The following is a 9,816-nucleotide window of genomic DNA, read 5'->3' on the forward strand; positions in this document are numbered from 1 at the left end:
ATGGATAATCATCTGGATTCTGAGAATTTGGACCTTGATGATATTAGTGATTATGATATTGCTGATAGTAATTTTGTTGCTACGGTATAGCCATAACACGGGTTATGTTAATTGGTAATTATGATGATGTTGAGTTTCATATTGAAGATGTTGTCATTTATAATCATATTGAGGTTTGTGTTGATAATAAAATTTAAGAGGTTCATGATATTTGCGATATTGATGATTGTTACATGGACATTAATGATGTTAACTTTGCTGATGTTCATGATTTTGATGATGGTGATTATGACTAGGATGTCATTGTGGATACTGATGATCTTGGTGATATTTTGGATTATGTGTGAGGAGTGTGATATTGCACATTGCTATATGTTACGGCCCTATTTGGTCGCAACTGGGGTTCTTCTCTGATGTTATTAGAGTTTGGGTATCCGGCCCCAAGTTAGTAGTGGCTTTCAAGGGGTGTGTTCCGTAACGCAATTAAATTAAAGGGGAAGGGATACAAATTCACTAAACTAAATATATTATTACACCACCACCATAAATAAATATATAAACCGTCACACGCAGTTACTATGACTACACTTATGTACAATGACTTCTTCTTCTTCCGAAGACTCAGGATGTTTCACAGTGCTCGAGACGAGTAGCCCTGGTCCTATTCTTGTGGCCTCACGATGAATCCTTAGATTCCCTAGGCGAGTCTACACCGGCCACAGGCCAGCCAAATCACAGTCCCACTGGGTGCACCGTCGTGGAGGCCTTCAACCACAAATCCAGCCTGTAGCTGGCAGGTTCCAATCAGCCACGCTGTGTAGGACACTCCACGACCGATACTAGGGTTGCGAGCCCTAGGCAGGAGCCTCGTGTGATTCCGCTGATCACTCTCCTCACCACAACACCCCATTGGCTAGTTTTCTCCACCAGTCATCCCCGGGTACGACAATTCCTCAACTGCCTCGTCACAGGCAGGCTAACACAACAGTGTTCATCCGGGGGGGGGGGGGGGGGACTCACAGCTTCTGCAGCAAACACGTGGAGATACTATGGCTGCCTTGGGTAGACTGCCCATCGTCCAATCCAGCAGTCCCAGGTCGACTCTGTAATCAGACACGTCATCAGTACTAGGGACAGCCTAAGACACCTCACTTACAGGCATAGACACAAACGCCCACCTATCCACTCCATAGATGGCGTTGCTGTCTAAGCGTCACCTCACCAGAGGTCAGCAGCGGCTATGTTACTAGCTGTTTAAGGCGCGAAACCAGCCCCTGTGGCCGGTATATCTCGTCCTCACTAGATGGCGTCGTCCATTTGGAGGGGGTTTCGGGAGCTGACCCACAGAAGGCGTGGTCGTCACTGCTCCGTGCTCGGACGCTGGACTCGGGTCCGTAACACTATATTTCATGTGCATTTAAAAAAAATTATTAGTGTGTAATGATGGAAATAAATTGTGTTTTTTCAGAGATTGTGATGTATTGGACTGATATACTTTTTGTGAATAAAGTACAGTGCCTATTGATTCTTGTGTATTGGTGTTGACTTTCAGAGCTTGTGATCTGGTGGATTGGAATAATTTTTGTGCATTATGGTTTAGTGCTTATTGAGAGTTGATGTTCACATTTTGGATTAGTATGGTGACTTCGATGGAGATGATGAGTTATGTATTTCCTTATTTCCTATATATGTTGTTGAAGAGTTTATATGTATTGTTGAAGTCTTTGGTTGTTTATACCAGGATATATTATTTTGGTTTATTATGTTAAATTTGGTATACTTATGTTGGAATTGTTAACTTTTAACTTTGTGAACTTCCCCCAACAGCCAAAAAAAAATGCCACAACTCTTCAAGTAGAGTAATTCTTTTTTCCTTCTGGCTTGGAAGGAGTTTTACCACCTGTGTGGTCAATTTAATAAAGAAGCAGAGTGTAACGACCTGTGTGGTCAATTTAATAACGAAGTAGAGTGTAACGAACTGAGTAGTCTGTTTAATAAAGAAGCAAAGTGTTACGAACTGTGGGGTCTGTTTAATATAGAAACAAAGTGTTACGATCTGTGGGGTCTGTTTAATAAAGAAGCAAAGTGCTACGATCTGTGGGGTCTGTTTAATAAAGAAGCAAAGTGTTACAATCTGTGGGGTCTGTTTAATAAAGAAGCAAAGTGTTACAACCTGAGCGATCTGTTTAATAAAGAAGCAAAGTGTTACGACCTGAGCAAACTGTTTAATAAAGAAGCAGAGTGTAACAACCATAGTGGTCTGTTTAAAAAAGAAGCAAACTGTTACGACTTGAATAGTATATTTAATAAGAGGAACAAGCAGAAATGAGAGAAATGCAAAGCGTGAGAAAGAGCTTTGTCAGTTGAGCAAATTCCCAGTGGCGACGCTACTGCCGGTCCACGAATATTTAGATAAAAAAAATACCTAGGATGATATGTGTTGGACTGTTGGAGTAATAAGTGGAGTGTTATGATATATCTAGTGAATTTGTAAAGTTATTTATAACTAGGAAGTATGTGGGCAAACTTGACTGGAAGAGCAAGTCAGTTCTGTTCGATAAGTTTAGACGGATTTAGCGCTGCCTCTGATTGGTAAGAGGGTTAGAGGGAGGCAGTTGCCTGGTGATGGGTGAAGTGAAACAGCTTCACTCCAATCTTGTGAATGGAGAGTCTTTCAGTTAAGTTCAGTTCTTTCGTGCCGTGCCCTGTAGTGCTGTTATAATTATTTTAACTATAGAGTGCACTGTTGACTGATATCACATGGGTGTTTGTAATATTCCTAGATTCCACTCTAAAAGTTTATTGATATTTGTTACGAGTCAGGTGGGTTTTTTGTGAAATAAACTGTTAATTTCTAGGATAAGGTTTCAGTGTCCAGTGCTTGTTACCATCCCGTCATATCTTCTAGACATCTGTAAATTATTTAACAGGTGAATAACTTTTCTGTGGGCTGGGCCTCGGATGTTTCAGGTTGAGAGCTTCATCATTAGTAAATTACTCTGGGAGAGCCCTCCCACCAGTTAGACTCACTATATTTGGTGAGTGCCTTAACACTAACTTAATTCTAATTGTTATTTGAAGTTTATCACCACTGAATATAACAGTGTACCTGACGCAGGCCGTTGGCAGAAAGTAGACTCCTGATTATTGGTCTTTCCCTAAAAGTAGCGTACAGCAGAAATTTTAGATCTCTCCCTCCCACATGAGTTGGATAGTTTTTTATTAATGTGAAGTGAGGACTCTCTGTCCGGCTTAAGAAGGGACATCGTTGATACATTCAGGGGTCCGTCCAGGGGATGAGAGAAAATTGTTACAATACATTTGGTTGGAGGGGGGTGGGGGGAGTCCATCCCAGATAGAGAGGACGTTTATATTGCGATATATATGTATATTATCAATGTATTGTTTCAGATGAGAGTTATTAACCCATTCGTAAAAAAATAAATTGGCTAAAGTATTCGAAAATGTTATAAATATATTGTCCTAATTTTTGCAATGGTATATTTGGGAGACATTTGAAGGTAGTAGTAATAGTATAAATGATGTTTAATTCGATGTAAAATGCGCACATACAACTTATATACACATTTTACATCGCACATGGAACAAAAGTATCGAGATCATTTTACTTGCTTCACAAAAATAATGAACTACAAACGCACTCTCATCACCAGAACAGGTGTTATAAATAACATTAAAATTTATTATTATATTTATCTATAGGATAAGAAATGCGTTTCATAAATTTATGCAAGAATTGGACAGAATTAAAGTCAATTAACATGAATGCTTTTATTAAACAGAAAATTAAAAATAAATAAAACAATATCAAGCGAAAACTTAAATAAATTTATGAAAAGCCAGGTAATAAACACAAGAAAAACTAACAAAGACAACATCAAAATTCTACCACTTCAGAACTAGATTCACTAAGCATCACGAATGGCTTTTTTGGGGGGGCTGTTTCACGAAGGTTCTTAGGAACTCTGTAAGAATCCCCCAGGTAGGATTTACCAAGGTGTTCTTTACCCAGCTATTTGGGATCTGGTTCACCTGCCTCTCAACAGAGGTCACTACTAATATGTTCGCAGATTCTAATTACTTAATATTTATTCTCACAATATGATGCTGTGATATTATTTATTTACACATTTTATTAAATACCTACATAATAAAAATGTGAGACACCGAGAATTAGTAATTAACGTCCGACAGAAGAATGGTGTCTAGTTTCCTATAGAGTTAGCTATAATAAGCGTCTATGACATACAATGTTCAGTTGTGCTTATTTCGGGGATCAACCTCCCTGCGGCCCAGTCTCTGAACTGGGCGCCTACAAGTGCTTCAGAAATGCCTTCGCATGAAGGCGTGTTGCTAGAAAGATCGGTATTAGTAAACAGTTTATTGTATCACAACTTATAAACCGAGAACCCGATTAGAAAGAAAAGTTACCTTAAGCACTCTCGTTACTGCTTCATGAATCTGGACTAAGTTGTTGGTAAGTAATGAAGTGGAGATCAGGTGTCAGCTCGGACATGGAGATCAGGGTGGGGGCTGGGGCTGTGGATCAGGGGCCAGCTGGGGCTGGGGATCAGGAGCCACGAGGGGGCTGGTAATCAGGTGCCAGCTGGGAGCTGAGGATCAGGAACACGTGGGGGCTGGGGATCAGGAGGTCCAGATCCTTCTTGGGGGCTGAGGATCAGGAGCCCCAGATCCTTCTTGGGGGCTGGGGATCAGGAGCCCCAGATCCTTCTTGGGGCTGGGAATCGGGAGCCCAGATCCTACTTGGGGGCTGGGAATCAGGAGCCCTATATCCTTCTTGGGAGCTGGGGATCAGGAGCTTCAGATCCTTCTTGGGGGCTGGGGATCAGGAGCTTCAGATCCTTCTTGGGGGCTGGGGATCAGAAGCCCCAGATCCTTCTTGGGGGCTGGGGATCAGGAGCTTCAGATCCTTCTTGGGGGCTGGGGATCAGGAGCCCCAGATCCTTCTGCGAGGCTGGGGATCAGGAGCTTCAGATCCTTCTTGGGGGCTGGGGATCAGGAGCCCAGGATCCTTCTTAGGGGCTGGAGATCAGGAGCTATGTAAATTATTCGGATCGCATAAAATGTCTCAATCTCCTCTCTTTAGAGCGATGCATACTCGAACGATGCATCTCTGTCTACTCGAGAGAGACGAATAGTAGTTTACATTTGGAAAATATCAGAGACTGTTACAGAAATATCTCCTTGCGAGACTAGGGAATAGAACCTAATGTGTAATAGCTTCGTTGTAAAGCATACGAGCATTGGGAATGATGAAATAAAATTTTGTAAACATTAAAACCCCAATAATTTTCATCGCTCTCCCCTACACGTAGATTATAACTAGCCGAGCATCTCGGTGTTCGAATGGGAACTTGGTAAACCTTCAAATGAATTCCTGATCAACCGGGTGAGGAATTGATCTTCGATCATTGATATCAAAGTGAATTATTCCTTGTCAATTACCTGGTTGACCAGACTCCAGCCAGAAGGCCTGGCCGGAGACCGAGTCGCGAGGACATTTAAAATTGAAACCAAGTTAGGTTAGGAGCTTTATATGATCAAATATCTAAATATGTGTTAAGTTAGGTGCTTTCTTTATGAGTGTGTGCAAGGTTTTGAAGCGATTAGTGCCCAGCAATATAGTTAAAGTGCAACTTACTGAAGAAGGAACAGGTAGGATTATTATTTAATGAAAGAGACTCTAGTGAGAATCTAAGGAAAGGAGATGGGATTCTATGGATGGTCAGATAATATGATTAATAAACAACAAACTGAATGAGACATTTAAAATATATGATTGAAAATGAGGGTTGCTGAAGATAACAGAGACTCAAGGAGGCTGAGGAGGGCATGTAAGTGAGGCTGAGACCTCATATATATTTGAAATTCTTGCTCATAGACCTCGAGCTGTGGTCTGTCTTATACATGACTTCATAGTCTAGCTCCCCGGAGTTCAGCTGTGGTCTGCCTGCAAAAATCTGGCTCCCGGACTCCAGCTGTTCCTAACCTTATATATGTTTGCAAGCTCTGGCTCATGAACCACCAGCTGTGGTTAACCTTACATATGTCTGCAATCTCTGGCACATGAACCACCTCCTGTGGTTAACCTAACATCAGTCAGCAAGCTCTGGCTCATGAACCACCAGCTGTGGTTAACCTTACATAAGTCTGCAAGTTCTGGCTCATCAGCCACCAGCTGTGGTTAACCTTACATATGTCTGCAAGCTCTGGCTCATGTACCACTAGCTTTGGTTAACCTTACATAAGTCTGCAAGCTCTGGCTCATGTACCACTAGCTTTGGTTAACCTTACATAAGTCTGCAAGCTCTGGCTCATGAACTACTAGCTGTGGCCATTCCAATACATGTCTGGAAGATCTGGCTCCCCGACCTCCAGCTGTGGGGTAACCATTTTCAAGTTTTGAAAGTCTAGCTCTCGGGCCTCCAGATGTGCTTAGCCTTATACAAATGATGAAAGTCTGGCTCCTTGACCTCCAGCGGGGGATAAAAATAGCCTAAGCTACTCTATCCTTTAGAGATATATTTTTTCTTGTCTCCATTAACATACTTGAACTTGAACTCGACATCCAGCTGTGTTCAACCATGTACAAGTCTTGAAAGTCTGGCTCCCGGCCTCCAGCTGTGGTTAATTATACACAAGTCTTGAAAGTCTGGCTCTCCGGCCTCCAGCTGTAGTTAACCATATACACGTATTGAAAGTCTAGCTCGCTGTCTCCCGTTGTGGGTAATCCTATATTAGTGTTGGAAGTCTGGCTCCCTGACCTCCAGTTGTGGTTAGCCATATACAAGTCTTGAGAGTCTGACTCCTCAGACTCTAGGGAGCCTTCCAGTGGCATCCTAAACAGATGCGCGTGATTCATTTTCTTTGCACATTATGGATATATAATTTAAGCTCCAGTTCCTCTAGTCGTTTATTGTGTGGTAGGTGATGATGTGGGATTGTTGTTGTTGTTGATATTGTAGTTTAAACAATTGTAGTAGTAGTTGTTATAGTAGTAGTAGTTGTTGTTGTTGTGGTAGTTGATGTTGTTATTGTTGTGGTAGTTGTTGTTGTTGTGGTAGTTGTTTCTGTTGTGGTCGTTGTATTTGATTTTGTTGTTGTAGTGGTAGTGGTTGTTGTTGTTGTCGTGGTTGTTGTTGTTGTCGTGGTTGTTGTTGTTGTTGTTGTTGGTACCATGTTAGTTGTTACCGTTTTCGTCGTGGTAGTTGAATTGTTGTTGTTGTCGTAGTAGTAGCAGTTGTTGTTGTTGTTGTTGATGTTGTTGTGGTAGTTGATGTTGTTGTTGTTGTTGTCGTGGTAGTTGATGTTGTTGTTGTCGTGGTAGTTGTTATTGTAGTTGTGATGGTATTTGTTGTTGTTGTCATGGTAGTTGTTGTTGTTGTTGTTGTCATTGTAGTTGATTTTGTTGTGGTCGTGGTAGGTGTTGTTGTTGTTGTTGTTGTCGTGGTAGTTTATGTTGTGGTTGTAGAAGTGGTGGTTGATGTTGTTGATGTAGTAGTTGTAGAGGTGGTAGTTGATGTTGTTGTTGTTGTTGTCGTGGTAGTTGATTATGTTGTTGTTGTTGTCGTAGTAGTTGATGTTTTGGTTGTGGAGGTAGTTGATGATGTTGTTATTATTGTGGAGGTGGTGGTTATTGTTGATGTCTACATAAAGTGTTCGAAGTGCATTAACGAAGTGCAATGTGCATTAACAAAGGTGTAATGTAATTTTGATCAGCTTCCATATGTACTTTATACACATACATACATATATATATATATATATATATATATATATATATATATATATATATATATATATATATATATATATATATATATATATATATATATATATAACTGAAAACTCACACCCCAGAAGTGACTCGAACCCATACTCCCAGAAGCAACGCAACTGGTATGTACAAGACTCCTTAATCCACTTGACCATCACGACCGGACAAAATGAGGTGATAGCCGAGGCTATTTGAACCACCCCACCGCCGGCACTCGGATAGTAATCTTGGGCATAGCATTTTACCAAATCACCTCATTCTTTGGGGCACACGTGAGGAACACAAATGCGAACAAGCCTGAATGGTCCCCAGGACAATATGCAACTGAAAACTCACACCCCAGAAGAGTTTGTCCGGTCGTGATGGTCAAGTGGATTAAGGCGTCTTGTACATACCAGTTGCGTTGCTTCTGGGAGTATGGGTTCGAGTCACTTCTGGGGTGTGAGTTTTCAGTTGCATATTGTCCTGGGGACCATTCAGGCTTGTTCGCATATATATATATATATATATATATATATATATATATATATATATATATATATATATATATATATATATATATATATATATATATATATATATATATATATATATATATATATATATATATATATATATATATATATATATATATATATATATATATATATATATACACCCACATGCATTCACTTACATTTGTCTCTTTTACACTGACAGGGGTGAGGTAGCGGATAGAGAAAATAGTGTGCAATTAAGCACTTAATCACTGAAGGTGATTAAGGTGCTTTTACAAGCTTAGGTTATTGTCGAGTTACGAGTTACGTATATAACACGAGTTACCTCAGGTTATATAGTTACATCACATACCAGAATCAGGCAACATTCAGCATACCTTAGCCCAGGTTGAAGAAAGTAGTTGAGGCGGGGGTAGTTGTTGGTGTGGTAGTTGATGGTGTGGTAGTTGATGGTGTGGTAGTTGATGGTGTGGTAGTTGATGGTGTGGTAGTTGAAGTTGAAGTTGTGGTTGTTGAAGTGGTAGTTGATGTTGTAGTTGTTGAAGTGGTAGTTGTGGAGGTGGTAGTTGATGTTGTAGTTGTAGAGGTGGAAGTTGATGTTGTGGTAGTTGATGTTGTGGTTGTGGAGGTGGTGGTTGCTGTTGTTGTTATAGAGGTTGTTGTTGATGTAATAGTTGTTGAAGTGGTAGTTGATGTTGATGTTGTGGATGTGGAGGTAGTAGTTGATGTTGTGGTTGTGGAAGTGGTGGTTGATGTTGTTGATGTTGAGGTTGAAGTTGATGTTGTAGTTGATGTAGTACTTGTGGAGGTGGTAGTTGATGTTGTAGTTGTTGAGGTAGCAGTTGATGTTGTGGTTGTTGCAGTGGAAGTTGAAGTGCTAGTTGATGTTGTAGTGGTGGTAGACGATGTTGTGGTTGTGGAAGTTGTAGTTGAAGTTGTGGATGTTGAAGTGGTAGTTGATGTTGTAGTTCTGGAGGTAGTAGTTGATGCTGTTGTTGTGGAGGTGGTGGTTGATGTTGTGCCCGTTGTGGAGGTTGATGTTGTGCCCGTTGTGGTGGTTGATGTTGTGCCCGTTGTGGAGGTTGATGTTGTGCCAGTTGTGGAGGTTGATGTTGTGCCCGTTGTGGAGGTTGATGTTGTGCCCGTTGTGGAGGTTGATGTTGTGCCCGTTGTGGAGGTTGATGTTGTGCCCGTTGTGGAGGTTGATGTTGTTCCAATTTCATTGGTTGATATCCCTGTCCCGGAATTTGTAGTCTGACCTGATGGGTTTGTGGTCTGACCTGATGGGTTTGTGGTCTGACCTGATGGATTTGTGGTCTGACCTGATGGATTTGTGGTCTGACCTGATGGGTTTGTGGTCTGACCTGATGGGTTTGTGGTCTGACCTGATGGATTTGTAGTCTGACCTGATGGATTTGTGGTCTGACCTGATGGATTTGTGGTCTGACCTGATGGGTTTGTGGTCTGACCTGATGGGTTTGTGGTCTGACCTGATGGATT

General features: G+C 41.2%; 1 protein-coding gene across 1 annotated transcript; it reads left to right on the forward strand.

The window, feature by feature from the left end:
- LOC138353254 (uncharacterized) lies at positions 1-9,574 on the forward strand. Its single transcript, XM_069306144.1, has 2 exons — positions 1-84; positions 8,699-9,574. The coding sequence occupies exons 1-2, from the start codon at positions 1-3 to the stop codon at positions 9,572-9,574; spliced, it is 960 nt and encodes a 319-aa protein (XP_069162245.1).
- Positions 9,575-9,816: the final 242 nt, after the last annotated feature.

Source organism: Procambarus clarkii, chromosome 56, assembly GCF_040958095.1.
Source record: "Procambarus clarkii isolate CNS0578487 chromosome 56, FALCON_Pclarkii_2.0, whole genome shotgun sequence".
Classification (NCBI taxonomy): domain Eukaryota; kingdom Metazoa; phylum Arthropoda; class Malacostraca; order Decapoda; family Cambaridae; genus Procambarus; species Procambarus clarkii.

Excerpts from the sequence above, each read along its gene's own strand:
- LOC138353254 (XM_069306144.1), top strand. The coding sequence starts at position 1 with ATGGATAATCATCTGGATTCTGAGAATTTGGACCTTGATGATATTAGT. Across the intron at positions 85-8,698 it reads ATAGTAATTTTGTTGCTACG|CCCAGGTTGAAGAAAGTAGT; the intron begins GTATAGCCATAA and ends AGCATACCTTAG.